Raw genomic sequence first — 20,878 nt, forward strand, 5'->3', positions numbered from 1 at the left:
TAATAATCAAATTTAATTTTGTTTTTATCACAGAGAGACAAGAAGATGATACGGAGAATTCTTTGCTAGACACGAACGGTTAGTTCTTAAATTAAACTTTTAACGCTTAGTCAAATTGCTCTAAAATGTATATATCTCATAAAAAATGTTTTTTTTTTAATTATAAGGTAAGCGTTTAAAACGTATGAATCTGCTGATCTTTTCATGTGTAACCTTTCTTGTTTAAATAATTATCAATTACTGATAATTAAGTGATATAAAAAAGAATGACCGTTTTATCTTACTTAAATAGATTGCCATGACAACGCTTTTCATTTATATATGTCATAACGCTGTGTTTTGCGGTCATTGCATTATTTTACAATGAAATGCCTTATTATTTCTTAGATAGTACACCTTGTGTAAAATAAAAGAATTGAAATGACTAGAACGAATAGGACCGATGAAAAAATTTCACTGCATTTCTAAAATGTTTTTTTTAAAAGCATGAGCATGCTGACAAAATATGTCCATAATTTTGAAATTGGCAAAGAAACTTCCATTCGTTCCTAGAGTACTAGAGTCATTTTATCTCACAATAGCGATAATTTTGAGACGATAGACACGATCAATGATAAGCCACCTTAATATATTCTTGCAGTGTATTATGCAAGGATGTTTTGCAGCGTGTTATTAAAAGCCATTTTACAACTGGTGCAAGAACACTTTACAACAATTTGCGATCAGAATGTTTCAGTTTTGCTCGAGCTTTCGCTTATGTTTCTTGATGTTTCGCATTCGTTGCACGCGTTTTATTGGTCACATCAAGTCTCTTTAGAAAATGGGCATACACACTATTCATCAACAGGTCAGACGCGACCGAATGCAAACCACGTTTTTTTTAATTTATAAAATACAACATACGAACATCAGTACATTGTACAAAAGTCCTACAATGTTCTGTGTAATACACGATTTTTAAAAGGTAGTTTGATAAATCGCAGTTGTCTCTGTCTTTGTTTTGCAACCATGAAACTGTTGCTTAAAAATCCCCTTTCACAATTTGCGCACGAACAGAAGCGACAAAACATTCATGAACATTAGATATGGTTCGTAAATTGTTGTCAAAATAAATGCATATGAAAACGTAAAAGTACGAAACTCGCACGATTCAGAGCGACCTTCGCGCGATGTAAACCCATTAAATCTTGCGATATATTTTGAATCTATATGCGACTGTTGTACAATTTAAGCTTGTGTTGTAAGATATTGCGATAGGATAGTACGAAAAACCAGATGATCGGACGGTTGATCGTGCACCAATGCGACTGGATGAGCGACACTGTTTTACTGTTCGTACGAGTCAGAGGTGATACACATGTATATTCCGCCCGTACGGACACTCTTCAGTAGACATAGTTGAATGCAAGAGAAGATACCACCCAGGAAGATGAGAAAAGCAAAAACCAAAATCAGGATTATTTGTGGCCTGAAACAAGTTTTAACGGGATGTTTCGCACCTAAACATGTTTCGCCTTGAGATGTTTTGTTCCTATTCTCATTCGTCCTTAGATGGTTCGCACCGCAATGTTTGGCATCGATTACATGCGTAAATATGAATGGTGTATGAAACATATACAAGTAAATTTGAAGTAAAGGATCCAAAACCCGTTTGTGTTTTATTTTGATTTTAAAATAGGCTTGTCGGCATTTTGTTTATGGTCAACTGCAAATGTTAATTATGTTAACTGCAATTAAACAACACTTGACTTTTAACTGATCTACTACCGCACAATTATGGTTTGTAATACACATAAAAAGACTGGACATTTAGGTCCGAGATGTTAGCTGCACAGTAATAGCTATTACATATAAGTAAGTTAGTAATTTGGACAAAGTTTACACTTTTTAATGAAATGATTGTTTGAGATAACAATGCACGCATTAATGTCTATTTTGATGATAAAAATGTATACAAAATAGTACTTTCAATTGTAACTTTCCCTTTCCGGCAGGCTAAGGCAAAGCTAGATATGACAAACCAAATGTTAACGTTGGCGCATTTTGTACATGTATTACTTTTCTTTTTACTCGGTGGAAGTAAATGCAAACTTTACCATATTTAGAAGACATGTACGAGTTTAAACATATTATTTATAATTAATAATTAGTCATATTTAATGAATATATAGGAAGAGAGATAATATTAAACCCCACTTAACCATAAGAATAAAATCGTGGTTGAATGGTGGATGCACAGGGGTAAAGTAAAGTTTAAGCAGATACTTTATGTAATTAAATAAGCTACACCATGCCAACTACAGTAAAACACGGTTATAACGAAGTCGCAGGGACGGGCAATTTAACTTCGTTATAAGCGTAATTCGTTATATCCGTCAAGTTTACAACATGAAATAGAGACTTGGGGGAATGTAATTTTTATGCCCCCCTTCGAAGAAGGGAGGGCATATTGCTTTGCTGCTGTCTGTCTGTCGGTCGGTCCATCAACAATCTCCGTTCATTGTCTTCGCAGAAGATGAACATATTGAAATGAAATTTGCTATTCAAGTTTATCATGATAATATCTAGGTCAAGTTCGATATTGGGTACGATCGAGCCATTTTCGACAGAGTTATACCCCTTGTACGTAAAAAAAATTCCAGTTATTTGCAGTTTCCACTCATTTTCTTTCCAGAGGATGAACATATTGAAATGAAATTTGGTATACAGGTTTATCATGATAATATCTAGGTCAATTTCGATATTGGGTACGATCGAGCCATTTTTGAAATAAGTTATGCCCCTTGGACATAGAAAAAATCCAGTTATTTGCAGTTCCGCTCATTTTCTTTCCAGAGGATAAACATATTGAAATTGAATTTGGTACTCAGGTTTATCATAATAATATCTAGGTCAAGTTCGATATTGCTAGGTCAAGTTCGATATTGGGTACGATCGAGCCATTTTCGACAGAGATTTACAGGTAAATCCCTTGGACATAGAAAAATTCCAGTTACTTGCAGTTTCTACTCATTTTCTCAGCAGAGGATGAACATATTAAAATGAAATTTGCTATTCAAGTTTATCATAATAATATCTAGGTCAAGTTTGATATTGGGTACGATCGAGCCATTTTCGACAGAGTTATGCCCCTTGGATATAGAAAAATTCCACTTATTTGCAGTATCCGCTCATTTTCTTCGCAGAGGATGGACATATTGAAATGAAATTTGGTATACAAGTTTATCATGATAATATTAGGTCATTTTTGATATTAGGTACGTACGATCGAGCCATTTTTGACATAAGTTATGCCCCTTGGACATAGAAAAATTCCAGTTATTTGCAGTTTCCGCCCATTTTCTTCGCAGAGGATGAACATATTGAACTGAAATTTGGTATACAGGTTTATTATGATAATATCTAGGTCAAGTTCGATATTGGGTACGATCAAGCCATTTTCGACATAGTTATGCCCCATGGACGTAGAAAAAATTCTAAATATTTGCAGTTTATGTTTATTGTCTTTGTGGATGTTCTCCAGGGAGGGGAGCATAAGTGTTTCACAAACATCTCTTGTTCATAAAAAAAATACAGGTAAATCTCAAGTGAATAACAGGCTATAATTGTTATCACAACACAATTTATATCTCTTTTTATAAACCTAATAAAACGACATGCATATATATGGCTATGGCTTCATAAAATGGATAAATAAACATTCCAAAGAACCAAGCACGCTATCGTGCATTGTCGGAACTAATGCTATCTTTACGGTTCATGTTTAAAGCAAACACTGCTTCAATATATATATATATATATATATATATATATATATATATATATATATATATATATATATATATATATATATATATATATATATACAAACATTTTTAAATCCTAATATTGGTGATAATTAATTTCACAGGATTAATTACACGAGGAAAATATTTAAATAGAGCGAGATGTTTTGCTCCGAGGCAGTAAGAAACATCGAAGTACGAACCATCTTAGGACAAAACAGAATAGGTGCAAACCATCAAAGATTCAAACATACTTACACAGTGTATACTGTAAAAGTGAACTATTCGTTCCTTTATTTTCAATCTTTTTGCTCCTTGTATCAGTTAGCGAATAAAGAAGATTAAGCAGTTTCCAGTGTCTCACATTTTCTCACGTCTATGACAACATTGCTGGGGCGAATTTAAAACGAGGTAAAACCGTTAGTAAAAGCGGAAATATCATGGGGCGAAAATTACCCTGTATCCAGTATATACTAGTGACAAATCATGGAAACTGAAACCGCTAAATCTTGCAATGGTAGTGAAAAGTTGCAAGATTACATGAGACAGGTTAACTACATGTAACAGTGTCATGATCGTACAACACACGCTTAAACAGCTGTGATTTATCTTACGACCTTTAAGAATCGTGCATGGCCACTATTTTGAAGATACTTGATACAACAACAATAATGCATGCTAAGAATGCGAAAGCTCGTGTTACGTATCTCGTGCGTTGCCAAAAGAATTCCGATCGCAAAGTGTTTTAAGTGCTTGTGTGACGATTGTGAAAGAAGCTTAATATGTAATTCTCATGTAATTATCGTACAACGTTTTATATCATTGCCCGATTAACCAGGCAGGCCTTGGACCTCCTCTTGCTTCTGGATATTCCTTCTACGGTTTATCACCTTGTCTTTGGCTGGTATTCTGTCATCTTTTTGTGCGGAATCTTCTCTCGTATTCAAATTCATCTACTGAAGAAGGACTCGAACGAGCATTCATACCATTGAACGTCTAATTGCACTAGCGCAGCACGTCCAATCGCATTGGCTCATGTTCATTGTCCGATTACCTAATCACTCACCCGACCCTATCGCATTATACCTTACAAGACTTGCTTTCATTGTGCAACAGTCGCATATACCTGCAAAATATATCAAAGGATTGAATATTTTTGCATCATACAACGGTCGGTTAAGATCGTATGGGTACTTTTTTTTAATTTTTCTTGCGACTATTTTAGCAATATTTTCCGATCCAAATCAAAATTTTTGATCGCACTAATATTTAGTCGTTTCTATTCGTGCGCTAATTTTGAAAAGGATCTAAAAATGCCTTCAAAATGCAAAGAAAAAACTCCTCAGTATGGTTTTATACAAAATTAGTCTAATATATTTTTTTTCAAGTATTAAAGACCCGATAAAGTTCCTATACAATGTTTTTTTTTCCTTTCAGATACATATCTCGAACCTTATAGCACTCTTCAGATTGGTAAGATGAAAATAAGACAGTATCTTAGAAAGAAACATCCAAATGTTTTCCAAAAAAACCTGACAAAAATATTTAAAACGCAACGAATAATAGATTTGATTAAACTGGTGGAATGTTTCGGACAGTTTGATCACCATAAGATAGCACTACTTATATACAATCCTCTATTTAGTAGTATCACTTAGTTGACCAATTGGATTTTAAACTTCTTCCTGAAAACTGCATGACCAATTGTTTGGCCCGAAGCATCTCTATGATTAAAGGAATCCAAATTGTGAAAATCATTACTTTACCAACCCTGGGGCTTTATGGCCGGAGCCAAATATGAAAAAACTCACATTTTCAAATCTTTTCTCTATTCCAAAACATGTTAAAAAACTACATGCATGGTTGTGATGCCCATGAAAGCTTCAAACAAAATTTTTACGTTCATAGCCTCTTGTTCTGTGGTTCAGGCCCTAGGGTTATCGCAGTATGGTCATATAATGAACATGTTTCAAATCATAGGAAATTTAAATCTGCTTTATCCCCATATACATTGTATGATTTGAAAAAAACCCATCTATATGCTTGTTTATACTGTCCGTGAACACGTCTACTAGAAATCTAAAATTTATGGCCTCTCTATCAGGAGGACAGGCCATAAGGCGGTGCCAATTTGATTGTTAGTGAAATGCCCTAAGACGGTGCCAATATAATTGATAGTGAAATGCCCTAAGGCGGTGCCAATATGACTGATAGTGAAATGCCCTAAGGCGGTGCCAAATTGATTGTTAGTGAATGCCGTATAGATCTTAGAACATCTTCTCTACTCCAATATACTTAAGGAAATCTAAATGCGTGGTCATGAAGCCCTCTACCAAGATTGTGAAATTGATAACCCCTGCGTCAGGGGTATAGGCCCTAGGGCAGACCAATATGGCGACATAGTGAACATGTATTAAAACACCGTATTTGCTAAATTTGGCCCCTTGGTCAGGGATTCAGGCCCTATAGGTAGGAACAATACAGCAACATAGTAAAACTTATTAAAATTTTAATCGCACTGTATTTTTCAGTACTTTTAAAGGCATTGTTATTATGTTCATAATTTCTTCTATTTCAAAAATCAAGCTTTACTTCCCATGGGGCAGGATTTGAGGAATTTTATTTGTTTTATTTGAAGAGGTTTAAGTAACAATGAGGCTATATGGTAAAAATATATTATTTTAGTTGTAGTTATTTTAGGAAATCTACTGTAATTTACTGTGCATTGTGTGCTTGTATCTCTTTTAAATGCAACTGTGATTATCATAAAGAACGACCATCTAATGCATATTACCATATGTTTACAATATTTGGCCATCGACGCAAGAGTTTTGGTAATCAGATGTTTTCTCCCCAACCCCAATGTATAAATGCTTTTAAAATACAAATTTATAAATGGCAGCGGTAACAGTCAGAGACGTTTTGGATAAGGGTTTATATTCCCTCTGGGATCCCGAAATGCAAATATGACACCCTCTGACATGTCAGTCTACGTGTTATGGTACTCAGGAGACAACCAAGGCCGGTAACATCTTGTTTTCAAAAATAACTACATTCAATGTACTTGTTCAGTGCATAAACAATATGTTTTAATGATTTAAGCAAAAGAATCTTTGGATTAAAATCTCATTTATATCTTCATAGGTAGTTCACGAAGCAAGGTAATACAATGTAATTGGGAAAAAAACTATGACCTAAAGGATTCATATACCATTTAAAAAGTTCAAGATACAAATATGAAATATATTGTATTTGGGTCTTTTATGTTTAGATATTTTTGCCCATCATTAAGCATATTAAAACGATGATATTGCAACGGCATTTTTACATATCTTCTCGCTTCTGTGTTTTAAACACCTTATATACGAATAGAAAACATGAACTGTTCTTTTTTTTCATCTTTTCTTTTTATTTCAATAGTTACAACCGCATGCTTTTTTATTTTTTGATATTTCTTCCCAAAAGTCAACTTACAGCGAAACGTTTCTTACATTCATTCTGTATATATCTTAAAAATGTTGAAGTAAGTTTGTATGTAAAAAGTACTTGATATTTAGACCCCTTTTATTAATTCTAGTTAAATAATCAGTAAATAAATTCACGGAAGCTTTCGAACCATTTCCATCGTGTAGTTTTTTAAACCAATATCTTGACCAGGAAAGGTCTTTTCCGAAATTCCCACCAATTTGATGTATTTTCGATGCGCAGCCTTCACATCAAAATATCATAAACAGTCGCAGTCAGAATTCTGTTGTTTGGTACATATTTTCAAACTCTCCGTCGTTTTTCAAATCGAACAGTAGTGAAACGCATAAAGGTTTGCCTCAATGAATAACAAAATAAACATACATAATTTGATTTTTTTTATATAATTCATTGCAGATCTACCAACATCTCAAATGTAGATCTTTAAAGTTGTTTAAACTCCGAGTTTGGACTGCTCCGGGTACCCCGACCACCGACTTGTTTATGTACTGTCGTAAACAAACTATTATTTTTTATATAACTTTGCTCAATCATTTGTTAAGGCTTTATTAATGTTTATGCCAATATTCACTAACATTTGTTAATAAGGAAGGGGAATTTTGTGTTGATAAGGCTTACTTAGTGATTCTGAACATTTTTATGATCCATGATCTAGGATATAAAGTCAATTTTCCTCTTATTAGTTTTAGGATAAAAAACGTATTAAGACCTTGTCCCAAAGTGTTTGTTTGACGCAATAATGAGCATTATAGTAAACTAATTTTTAAATGGGTTTACATTTGGATTAATGTGATAAATAGTAAATACACAAGGCTAATAACTCTACATAGTTATCATTTTACATAAATTCTCTGTAAATACCAAAATATTACTATAGGGTCATTGCACACACCATCTCAGATTTTCATGAAACTTTCTCGAGTGATTGATACTCATTAATTATGATATTACCCACCATCAAAAAAATGCCTTTTACCTTGGTTGCCATGGTAATCAATTTCATTCATTTAGGGCCAAAATACACAGTTTTTAAGTTGGAAAATAAGGTAAACTCAAAGTCACAGGACAGGCTTATTTGTAAATATTCAATATTTCACACATAATATACATAGTACAAATATAGATGTACATGATGTAAGAGAGAAACAATCTCAATGTCATTCTTTATTTTAAAGCTGGTAGCTCAAAATTTTTAAATTGTGATATTTAAATTTTCACCCTGTATATTTGAAAGTCTCTCAAAAATTGCAGGGAGAGAAAAAATAAATCATTTGTAAATTTTAAAACATCATTTTTATATAAAATATTATTTATAAAAACCAGAGCGAGTATCTTTTTCGTTTTTGTTTATTTTACTTCCAAAATTTGGTAATTTGACACCTTCCCATCCCCCTTAAAAAAATTATAAAATATTTTTTTTTACAATAAGTTGATCATAAAACACCTATAAAAATGTTTTTTCTGCATAAGTAGATGAGAAACTGATTAAATATTTCAAAATAGTTTAAATTCAATGTATCAGTATAATTTAATTTGGCTTTATAAGAATTGTTTCTATAGATTTTTGCAAAGTGCAGATAACTCGAAGCAAGAAAACCCTATCAAATAAGTCTTAACAAATAATGATAGCATGAAATTCTGGTTTTAGATATTTTCCATTAATGAAATAAGTCAACTGCTTGAATAAATAACAACATTAATGATTTTTACCACTTTAAGAAGGCTTGAATTGATTTTTTTGTATGATAAGGGTAGATAACTCCAAATATCAGCACAAGGGGAAAATGATATATTTTTTAAATGCGACTCCAGGAATAAAAATCAACACTTATAAACTAGCTAATAAATAATTCTTCAAATAAATTCAAAATATATTCCAAATCATGAAAATAAAATAAAAATACACAAGAAAGTGACAATTAATTGATGTTGAATTGCTCAATATTTTAGCGAATTCAGTTTGTTCATTATTTGTTCATCTAGCATTGTATGTCTGACTGTCTTGCTTGTCTAGGTATTAACTGGACTGTTGTCATTGTCCTCAACACTCTGCAATGTTGAAAAAGTAATATATTACATGTATGGATTATTAAATAAAATCATTTACATGTACTTATTTCGCATAGAATGCCTCAACAGGCATGTTCAAATGTGACTGAATGTTGGTTTTTTTTTTCAAAGTAGAAACAGAATTCTGATGTGTTTATGTTAACATGTACAAAATTTTAAAAGTGAAAAAGAGGAAATGGCTTTTAATTAATATCTCAAGTTATACTGATTATTGTTATTTTCACTTGGAGTATTAGTCTATAGCTGCATGCACTAATTAACAGCTGTAACTGAATTAGATATAGCATAAGAGGGCTCAACATTAGCTAAAATAGTAACCTGTTCTTCGGGAAAGTTGCTTACCTGTGTAAATGCTATTATCAATTGTAATTTCTCTTGAAAGGTATGGACAATTATGAATGGCATTTTAAATAAATGATAGAAATTGATAAGAGTATGATTGGTCTCCACATTTTTTATTGTCGAAAAATATTTAATCAAAAATTATCTTAATTGTTGTTGTTATCAATTACAGTGTTTATCAGTACTGGGTCAGTATAAAAAAATCTTCTAAATATTAAAAATATCTTACTATTGTATATAACTCCAGAAAGAATATTCTACCCAATCTACCGGTGTGTTCTAGTGATATGACACTGACAAGTAGATTTAGTACATTTATTTTAGTAACTTAGCTACTATATAGTTTGGATATAAGTTTTCAACGTTCTCTGAAATTGCATAATTTTTTTATACATAAAATTTGATTTGAAAGTTTGATCTTCTTTCTGTTCCATTTCTGTACAGTGAAAAAAAATGTTAAATTTTTCAAGATATTGTATGAGGTCTATCATCATAATGATATCACAATTGTTCGAGAAAAATTAATTGTAAACTAGACAAGTGTTTATGTAGATTGACTTGTCCAATCGGCTGGACACAGCAACTGGACAAGTGTTACTGTTGAGCCCTGCATAATAGATTAAATATAATATCAGCTGATTGGAATATCTACATGTGACACCACTTTTTGATTAAATTTGTTTAAAATCATCAACTTACATTTTCTGTTCAATCTATGTCTTCGTTTCGACTCTGTTGTGATGATAAAAGCCACATTTTTATATTTCTGCAGCATACACATAATCCTAAAATTGTATTTTAATATATTTACAGCAAATTTATAACAGAATGAATCATTTTCAACTTTCCCAAATTACCTTTACATTTACTTTAATGCTGTTAACTTTACATGTATATTATTTTGATTACATAATCGAAATAAGCAGTAGTATTTCCATCACTGTTTGCTTAATTAAGATGGCTCAAATCAGCAAAGAAATTAAATAAAACAACTTGGGTATGAAATATAACATGATGCAAAAAAAGTATACAAATCAAAAAGGTGAAAAACATTTTTTCTAGGGGGGTGGTGGTTATTTTCTATTACTTTAAGTATCAATATACAGATAACCTAAAATTGTCAATTAAAAAAATAATAACCACTGAGATTTCGCTTTGCATGAAGGACCTGGATATACTGTCAATTGGAGAGGACTTTCTTTTTTTTTTTTTGGGGGGGGGGGGGTGATGCCTGATTTTTAAAATTTACTCAGTACATTTAGACCTGAGGTGTATTCATTGGGAAAATCAACAAGCGACGGAAGCTGGAACAGACTATAAGATTGGTTGAAAATTATTTGATTTCGATGTGAATATACATACCTTGGCCAATTGGAATAAGGACTGCTTTGGATTGCTTGAACATCTCATCGACTGCCTTTTTATGATCATATTTTACATTGTTCATGAGGGTTCTCAAAATTAGTAAATCCTACATAATGGGGATATAGGTCTGGTATTTTATAAACATATATACCAGTATTCCAGAAAATTTGGGTCAATTTAAATTAAACCACATCACTGACACCAGATCTGACTTCCACATAAAATGCACCGCAATGATGGATTTCTGTGGGTACGAAAAAGTATATCCTCGGAACTATGCTCAGTGCTCAGGCCATTGCAAGTATTTTCTTTGTTTAGCGTCCACCCAAAACTCAAAAACCTATCTTTCTATTAGGAAAAAAAACCTTAGATAAAACACACAACTTTAAAGGTTCAACAAAATAAAATTTATTATATATTTTGAAATATTTTCTTCATTTTGTAACAAAAATAACAAATAATATAATAAAAAAAAATCCATATCTTTTGCACAAAACTTCATATAAGAAATAAAAAAAAAAAAATTCCCTGCATTATAGTATAATTGACTCTTTGCATTTTGAATGTTGTTTATATATATTTATTTTCCGATCCCGATTTAAAAATGCGATCCCGAGCCCAATATACAAAACATACACCCCAACAAACCCGATCGAATTGTATGAACAACCATTGTGGTGGTTTTTTTATTTTTATTTTAACATCTGAAAACCAATCCGTCCGCGGACGCTAAACATAAAAAAACTTGGAATGGCCTCATCATGGGTTGACACTCTGGAAGAGTACACACTGGAAGAGTACACACTGCGATTCTTTCCATCTTCCACACCATCATTCCGGGGTGGGGGTGTTTAGTTGTGTAACGGGATGGGAGAAATAATGACGGACCAGACCGGGATTCGAACCCAGGCCCCCTGAAACACTAGTCATGTGCTCTACCAACTGAGCTATCTGGCGCCGGTATTCGAACCGGGCTGGCCGTCACAGTTGTATTGCATTCTTATATAAGTGTTGCAGGTTGGTACATGTAGCTCAATAGCTTCCTTGGTTGAGTGCTGGATTCGTATGTCAGATTACCGAAACTTAAGTAGAGGAAATCTCTGTCTGTATCATTTGATCAAGATTGTTTTATTTGTACAAGACAGTCACATGTTTACAAAAGGTTTGAATACAGCACAGGCCGGTAATTAAGCTAATCCCAATAGAGCATGGCTCATTTCATATTCACCAATTCATTAGAGACTTACTCTAAATACACCAAAATTTAAATCACTTTTTTGTCCACTCAATTTTATTTATGTTTTTCAACGTCTGCTTTTGCCATGTTGTTGTGACGTCTTTTTTGTACTTCAATACAGAAGAGTCAACAAAGGGAAGTAACTTTAAGTTGGATTTTATGGAAAAGCGATAACTTCAAATAGTTGTATATGAAAGCCAGTGAATATACCCAAGCTAATTTTGGTTGTATTTATTAGAAAAAAATATTTATTCCAACTTTCAATTGCCTGCTTAAAATTAAATTGATATAATTTAATGTGCCTGTTTTTCACTATTTTATAAGCTAAATCTATGAAACACAAACCGATGGTATTGTTATCTGTACATTTCACTGAAACCAATGTATGTGTACAAGTACATTGATTACTTGCTTATAAAATTAAACCAATGTTATGATCAAACCTTCATGCGTTTAGGGAGCATACGAGTTACTTATATAATAGTACTCTATATGTCATTTTGGCCAGAAGCAAAATGTTTTAATGTCGTTGCTATGGAAACTGAGTATGAACTGTCAAAAATATACCCACAGAGAGTCTTCATATGTAACATTCTTTCAAGTCAGAGAGATAAAATTCAATTCCATGATAGCGCGTGGCCACGTATTTTGGGTATTTACAGAGAATTGATGTTAAAACAATGATACGTTTGTCTAATGTTTTGGGTTTTGTTTTGACTTTTTTTTACTGTTTATTTTTATCAACTCTCTTATGCAGTTACTCTTGATATAGCAAACTGGAAGTGAAACCTAGTCAAAAAAATAGTCATACTTATAGATTAAGGCATTTTGCAAAAAAACTATAAAATGATTACAACTCGCGATCGTGTGAAGTGATGTCAGTAAGCTATGATTGAAGTTGAAATGATAAGTAAATATTATGTTATTTATCAAAACCTACTTTCATTTTTGATAAACAAGAAATATAGCAAAAATGAGAATGATGTGGTGGACACGTTTTAACGTATCCAAGTCAGGGGTAGTTATCATTAATATATATACTTGCAATGAAATGATTTTACATGATACTGTAAAGAACGAATATATTTACTGGCAACTAATTTAAAGTTTACAAAGAAGTTAAGATTTGATAAATGTTGAACAAACATTTCTTGAATGCGTGGTTTTAGTTTTGATGGATAAAACGCTTGCGAAGCACGACTCCTGGTTACATGTAGGTGGAATTTCATTATCCCACACGATTTTATAATGAATGATTATTTTTCTCGCATTATGTTACCTTAAAAAATGATGTTTGACAACTTTCTGTTATGACGTTCAAAAGATTACTTGCAGTTTATCCCTTCGCGTGCTTCAAATAGTGCAAGTCAAAATGAGAGCATTCGACAGTTTTTTAAATTAAAAATATGATAAATTGTAATTATTAAGCAACACAACTACTTAATAGATAATCTACTTGCACCATTTTGCATTTCCCTACAGCAGACAACGTTTAAATTTGTTTACTTTTTATAACGGCGTAGTAATACAAAGTGTAAGACAGAAAAATCTCACACTGCTGTCTCAAACCGGACAAACCGATCTCACACCGGTGATAATGCGAGAAAAAAATTTCCAGAACGGGTTAGCCAAGTACGCCTGTTGACTGGCTAATTAACATAATGGCGAAAAGTTTAGAACGAGTTCATCATGCATCGCGAATATATACCTTGGGTCGGACATCTAAATCACTGGTTATACAGAAAAAGTTAATAAGGAAATGATATAATTTAAAACCATTTTAGTTTTGATGGAAAAAAAACATTAATTTCACTTCAGATTTTCCACCCTTGCCCGCTCCCTAAATATCGAGCAATGCAGCTAATTTTTTGTTTATTATGTTTAAACTCAAGGGAATCATATCCAATCTAAATAAAGATTGCAGATCTGCAGCTCTGTTTTGCTGCTATATACTTAGATTAAGAAAAAACCATGGCTTGTTGGAAGAACATTTATTAAAAATGCCAGATTTAGTTATAATGATTATTAACGTGAAAATGTGAGACTTCATATATATATCTTTAGTAATTTACCAAAAATGCAGTAGAAGGTGGGCCCAAAAATATACCATAAATTTACCAAAAGAAAACTATGCATTCAACTCAAACATACATATACTGTGGAATCATCATTGTTCGTGGGTGACCAATGTTCGTGGCATTCGTAGATAATCCTTGTCCACGAATTAACAGCCCCAAGAACAATCATTTGTTTAATAATAATTAAGAATTTTTCCGATTATATTACCAACGAAATTCCTTTCCTATGAACCTGGAAAATTTTGGCTACCCACGAACATTGACGAATTAAAATGATTTCACAGTAATTAATTGTAAGGAGGATAGAAGAGGTGGGCAAAACTTGCATAGCACACCGTTATGTAGCCAAATTAGATATATTGATGATCAGGATAATAGCCTTCAAACGCTCCTAGTGCGAATAATGTTAATAAAAACAAAAAGACCCTCGAAGTCTACATACCATCATAATGAGTAATTAGTAAAAACATAACTACGCGATACATAATACCTGTAAGCACATGAAATTCCTTTATATACATGTACATGCACATAAATATCATAGGGATATGTTGATTTTAATACAAATGGCAGAATGAAGTTTGATCACAAGAGATTGCAATTTTTTTTCAAATTATTATAAATAAATGAGTTGCAAACAATTAAAAATCGTACGAGCGAGCTTTGCAAGCTTAGTGACGAAAACTATTTGCAATCTTGATACAGGAAAGTACATGTGTATTACTAGGAACAGAAATTTTGTTCGCCATGCTCGCGAACCATTATGAATGTGTCTCATTCATTTACAACCGTGGTTTGATGACGTTAACTCTATTTTTAGACACACGATAAGACCCGTCTTTAGCTCAAAATGTTTGTAAAAAAAAAACCCGAGAATTTATATTGGATTAAAATGTTTGAAAAAATTATAACATAACTGAAAAAACTATTTCCGAACAAAAATACATATAAATGTTATCGTTGATTTCAATAGCCTATAGTTTATGGAAATGATATTTTCATACTATATATATGTTACACGTACATGTAACATTTGTTGAAATCATCACTAGTGAAAAAGATGCCTTATAACGTTCAGCTCTTTTTGCAAATTTCAAGTTTCATGCTGACATATAATTCCTTTCTCACCAAAATAAAAAAAACCCAAAATTTCTATAGTTTATTGCGTTAACTGAATTCTCCTTTGTGTTTTTCCATATTATTTTGAGTGCATTTATTTATTCAATACCATATGCATTAACCTTATTATTAAAGACAACGAAAGTAAATAAAGTTATATATTAGTTTATTGTTGGCAAGAGAGGCCACGGCCTCAATTTGGACCACCTTACACAGAAGGATGGTCCCATTACATTATAGTTATGAATTACATTACATTATATTTCAATAAAATAGTTAAATGAATGTAAATCGTTGAACATTCATTATCATTATAAAACATTACATTACATTAATTGTCCATAACATTACATTAAATTGTTCGTGAGGACTAATCCAAATATTAGACCTCCATTAAACATTATGTCTTTCAGATTTGCCCAAAGCAAATCTTTCATTATCATTAAATGACATGACATTACATAACATTACATTACATTGTACATGGCCTTGTATTCTTAGATTTGCTGGTACTGGGTGAACAGATACTCAGCAAAATCTTGTTTTAATAGTATGAAGCAACGCAATATTCGCCACATGGTTGGACATAAATTCTTAAGACTTTTATGGACAACCACCGCCAATAAAATTGGGGGAGCGTTGCTTCAGGCCATGGGCGTGGCCCACTCTCGCCAAACATTATTTTTGTTCAATAAATTATCTAAATGACATTGTGCAAAAATAAATCATTCCCAAGCTGAGACAGATGTAAACCATCCTTCATAAAGAGATTTTTTCGAATTCCATAAAATTTGTTGATGTTGGATGAAACTATCCCAATTGACCATGAATAGGTTACACATGTAGTTGTTTATTCTTTTCACGGCATAATTCATAGCTTTAGTGTTTTTACTATATCTCCAATTTGTTTCTGGCAGAATGCTTGACCAACAAAACCAAGTGTTTGGTAACATACTCTTTAGCCTGTAGTATGTTAATTTCATAGTTTCTCTAAGATCTTTAATTTTGATTTTCCCGATGTCATTTCCCCCACAATGCATTATTAAGATGTTTGGAGTTTGTTCGTATTTTGATCTAAAATAAAAGATAAATCAAAAATTCAATTTCTAATGTAACGCTTATAAACTTCCGAATTCCACCTACCCTTTCTTTTAATTTCTAATTCTGAAATTCCCATATTAAAACTGTCTGAAGCTGCCCCAATTTTAAAAGAATGAGACTTATTAGTGGATTTAGGCAAACCAACTAATTTCAAAATTTTGTTTAATACTGAAACACATTGATAACGCGTGAGGGGACTGGTATCAACATGTATAAAAAATTGACCGTTTGCTTTTGGACGAACTGCCATGTACGAGTATGTTGCAATAAGATTAACAGTGCAGTCTGTACAATAAACAGTTTGCAACCCTTGCCCAGTTGTTCAACTTTAGAGCTTGGTATAGTTAACTCAATAGCCATTTCCTTTGATTTACTACACTTGGTAAGCTTAATATCATGTAAAGAAATGATGTGATGCGATTGATTAACGTTGCTATAAGTAAATTCACCAACTCTCAAAAAAGCATAATAAGCTAAAGAAAATGACGCCGAAAACAAACTGGCTTCAAAATCGGTATTATTGCAAACTGCCGACGTTGTAGTAATAATTTTACATAACAAATCTTTTGTAATCGGAAGCCGCCAGTCTTCTTTCCCTTTAGTTCTTTTGATACCTTTCAGCATTTTTCTCAATAAAAAAATTGTGTTGTGTCCATTACATCCATTAATTTACACTGAAAACCCACAGCAGATAAATAACAAGAAACTGTACTGTGAGATGAATTTCCAAGAGACAAATGAGCAACAAATGAACATAATTGGTCAATAGGGGGAGGCCAAATTGACTCTAAATTATATTGATTTCTAAAATTGTTAAACGCATTCAAACCGTTTGAATACACCAGCTTTGTATTAGGGGCTATGGAACTGAGTGTTAAGTGCTCAATTTCAGCTCGGATACAATCTCTAGAAAATCTTTTGGAATTGTCAACGGGTTTACGTCTGCTTCCGGAACAAGTGTCCAAAACCTTTCCCACTGTTTTCGAGAAATAGAATCTGCTATTGAATTCTTATAACCTTCAATGTGAAATGCTTTGAAATGAGTTTTGTTTAGCATTGCCATTAAAATTAAAGGGCGAACCAATTGCATCACCTGTTTTGATTTTGAAGAATTTCAATCAGTGTGAAAAAGTATTTTCTTATCACAAAATTGTGTTTTAAAAAGGCACATAGCTAAACCTATAGGCACTAGCTCTAAGAAAGTAATATCAGTCATTAGAGAAGAACTCTGCCACTTTTCTGGCCAACCAAAGTAAGCCCAGTGGCCTTGTAAATAAACACCGCAACCTAGATTTTTATTACCCGTACTATCTGTATATAAATGTAGATCCTCATTCGAAGACCAGTTTAATTCCATAAATTTTAATGTTCCATTGAACTGTTCTATGAAATTCAACCAAACTCTTATGTCACTCTTTTCCTAACAGGATGCAAATCTGACAGTACATAAACTATACTAACGGCGGACGATATGACGTCACAAATAAGTTTGATTGACGTCACATATACTATGGTGCATAATTTTTTTTTCCCGAAGTTTTTAACACTGATCTTAAGGAGTGGATTCAGGGTAAATGCGGTGTGAGCCGTTACTTTAATAATCGGATTTATTCTGTACGTGAATAAATCCTATTAACTGCACAGTAGGCGATTATTTAACTCCTTGAACCAGAAGTTTTTTTAATTCCTCACTTCTGAATAAAATTCAACTCTCGTCAGTACTTTCAAATCTTTGATTTATATATCTTTCTTGTTGTTTCCTTTCAGCGTTTCATACAAAAGATCTGACTTGGAATTTGGCTGCTTTAAAGCACTATCTTGTAGTTATTTTAAAGCAGGAAAGCAAAAAGGAGGATCTGAAACATGTCACAGTTCTTTTCAAAACAACTATTATTGAACACTTTGGTGAAGCGTTGCTAAAGTCCTTTTGTAATCTAAATTCATTGGATGACAATCAAAACCTGGACATATCTCTTGTGTACAACCTTCTAAGGAACGTGTGCAAAAATGTAACTCCCCCAAAACGGGGCTGGGGTTATGAACCTTCTGATGATGATGCAAGTCTGGGTGCTGATATTGAAAGAATCCGTTCAATATGGAATAGATATTGCGATGAAGACACGGAATTTTTGTACCTTAGAGAGATATTTGTCAGAATGGTTAATCGATATGGAAATATTTCCGATGAAGTTAAACTTCAAGACACTGATAAGAAAAAAATATTGAGTAAGTGCATAATTTGTGAAATAAAAATGTGTATTTTTCATATTTATAACAAAATTTAATTTACGTTACATTTTTTTTATAATGCGCGAACTAATTATGTATCCATTAACAGGTTTTGAGCTGAATCCTGAATGTCAAATAGAGGATGGGGTTGTTTTGACAAAAGCGATAAAATCAGTTCTAGAAATTCTGGGAAGAGAACATATTGTTGTGGTTATAGGGGCATTAGGAACTGGAAAATCAACATGTCTGAAGTACATTGAAAACCACTACAGAAGAAATCAATGGGAAGTATGTAGGAAGGAAAAGAGTATAACCCATTTGGACTTAAATGTTGATGGAATAAAAAAGCTTTTTTGCTGCGATAACCTCTTTGGGGTGTATAATAGAGGTAACTTTGCTGAAACCGATGAAATTATTAAAGTCCTGGAAAATATAGAACAGAAAGTAAATCATGAACTGAAAGTTGTCTTTGCTATACATGACCATGTATATGAAGAGTTGCAAAAAATCCATCCTATCAGAGTTTTCAAAAACAAACGTGTTGTCGTAGACTTTAACGAACTTTCAGACGCAGAAATGTTACTGATCTTGAATGACCAAAGAGAGCATGGACATTGCGCAAATGACCCAACATGTTGGTTTCGAAACGTTGATTTTGAATTGGTAAAGAATACTCTCCAAGAAAATCCAGGAAAATTAGGAGATCCAATTCTTACTCTTTTATATTCAAATCGTCATGATATTTTTATCAAAAGAGAGGCCACACATAATATAGTTAAGGAATTGTGCACTATATTTCAAAAAATGTTGGAGAACACCCCTGATATGTTCAACGTATTGCTGTATGTTATGTTCGTCAAAACTCACAGCTTGGATAAAAACGTGGAAGAATGGGCGTCTGAACTTGGAGGTCTCAACTCCATAACGGTGAAGAAGAATGTCAGCCAACTTGATGCATTTCTTTTCGTTGAAGCTGATGGAAGCAGAATAGAGATAAAACATGAATTATTAAGTTTTGCGTTATTTAAGTGTTGTGCCAGTAGTATGAAGTATGTGTTTCTTCTTCTAAAGCACTGTCGATTCGAAATGATTGAGGAAATCATACGACCGGTTTCCACTACCAACCCCGGTGAATTTTGTGTCATTCTAGAAAGAGAAATGAACGATTGTCTTTCTTCTAGGATTATAGAAGAGAATTTATTTGAGCACTTAAAAGAACACCCACTATTGAAGGAAAAAACCCATTTCAGGTATATATTCTTTTCAATGTCGAATGAAATTGGTCGGAAAGTTAGAGCTGTTAAAAGGAAGAATTTCAAAGACATATTTTCGACGTAAAAATTAAAAAGCTGCTATCACATAAAATTCGAATTTTACTTTTATATTTTATATGATATTCAAATGTATGAACATTCTTCTTACGTCGCTGTGTCACTAGGTCGCGATGAAATCAAAGGGTTTTTTGTACTTTTTAAAGTCACGTTTTAAGAAACAGTGCTGCTACGTGCATGGAGTTTTTATTTTTTTTTTATTTCAATTTTATAACTTAAATAAAAGATTTCATGATACTTACATGTAGTGTTTAATTTTTATTTTACTTTTTTTGCTTTATGATCCGTTTTGTCAAATACCACATATTCATGTAAAAACGTACATTCATTATAGATGTATTATATTTTGTAAATGCCAATCAAATTTTTTTTAGTTTTTGTTTTTTGTTTTCTGTTTTGGTATTACATGACTGTAGATACTAGTATACACTCCTAGGATAGGTTTAAATATTATTTACAAAATTCTAATCTAATGTTCGTTCAAATTAATTTTTTTACCAAATGTCACTGTTAAATTTGGATGTTTTCTTTTCTCAGTGTGTTAATAAAATGGTTCTAAAACATAGTGATTAAATTTAAACCAATACGGGATTGATTCCGATGGAGCGTTTTCTTTTATAGCATTACAGAATATTGATTTATGATAAAAATAATTTTTTTATTAAGAAAATGATTTTCAAAAGTTAATTCAATATTCCTTAGTATTAATTTACGAATCAAATGCCGTTAATTTAC

At 32.4% G+C, this 20,878-nt stretch overlaps 1 protein-coding gene across 7 annotated transcripts in view; it reads left to right on the forward strand.

The window, feature by feature from the left end:
• Positions 1-20,481, forward strand: part of LOC117692803 (uncharacterized) — a 36,932-nt gene extending 16,451 nt beyond the window's left edge. For 6 of the 7 annotated variants that reach the window (XM_066078455.1, XM_066078454.1, XM_066078456.1 and 3 more), the window contains 4 exons: positions 34-78; positions 5,223-5,258; positions 18,351-18,809; positions 18,922-20,481. In XM_066078455.1, the coding sequence (XP_065934527.1) occupies positions 34-78; positions 5,223-5,258; positions 18,351-18,809; positions 18,922-20,150 (1,769 nt within the window). In that variant the 3' untranslated portion in view covers positions 20,151-20,481. The remainder of the gene's footprint in view (positions 1-33; positions 79-5,222; positions 5,259-18,350; positions 18,810-18,921) is intronic. The other variant, XM_066078460.1, reaches the window with a different exon arrangement.
• The last annotated feature ends 397 nt before the right edge of the window (positions 20,482-20,878 follow it).

This window comes from Magallana gigas, chromosome 3 (assembly GCF_963853765.1).
Source record: "Magallana gigas chromosome 3, xbMagGiga1.1, whole genome shotgun sequence".
In the NCBI taxonomy this organism is placed as follows: Eukaryota; Metazoa; Mollusca; class Bivalvia; order Ostreida; family Ostreidae; genus Magallana; species Magallana gigas.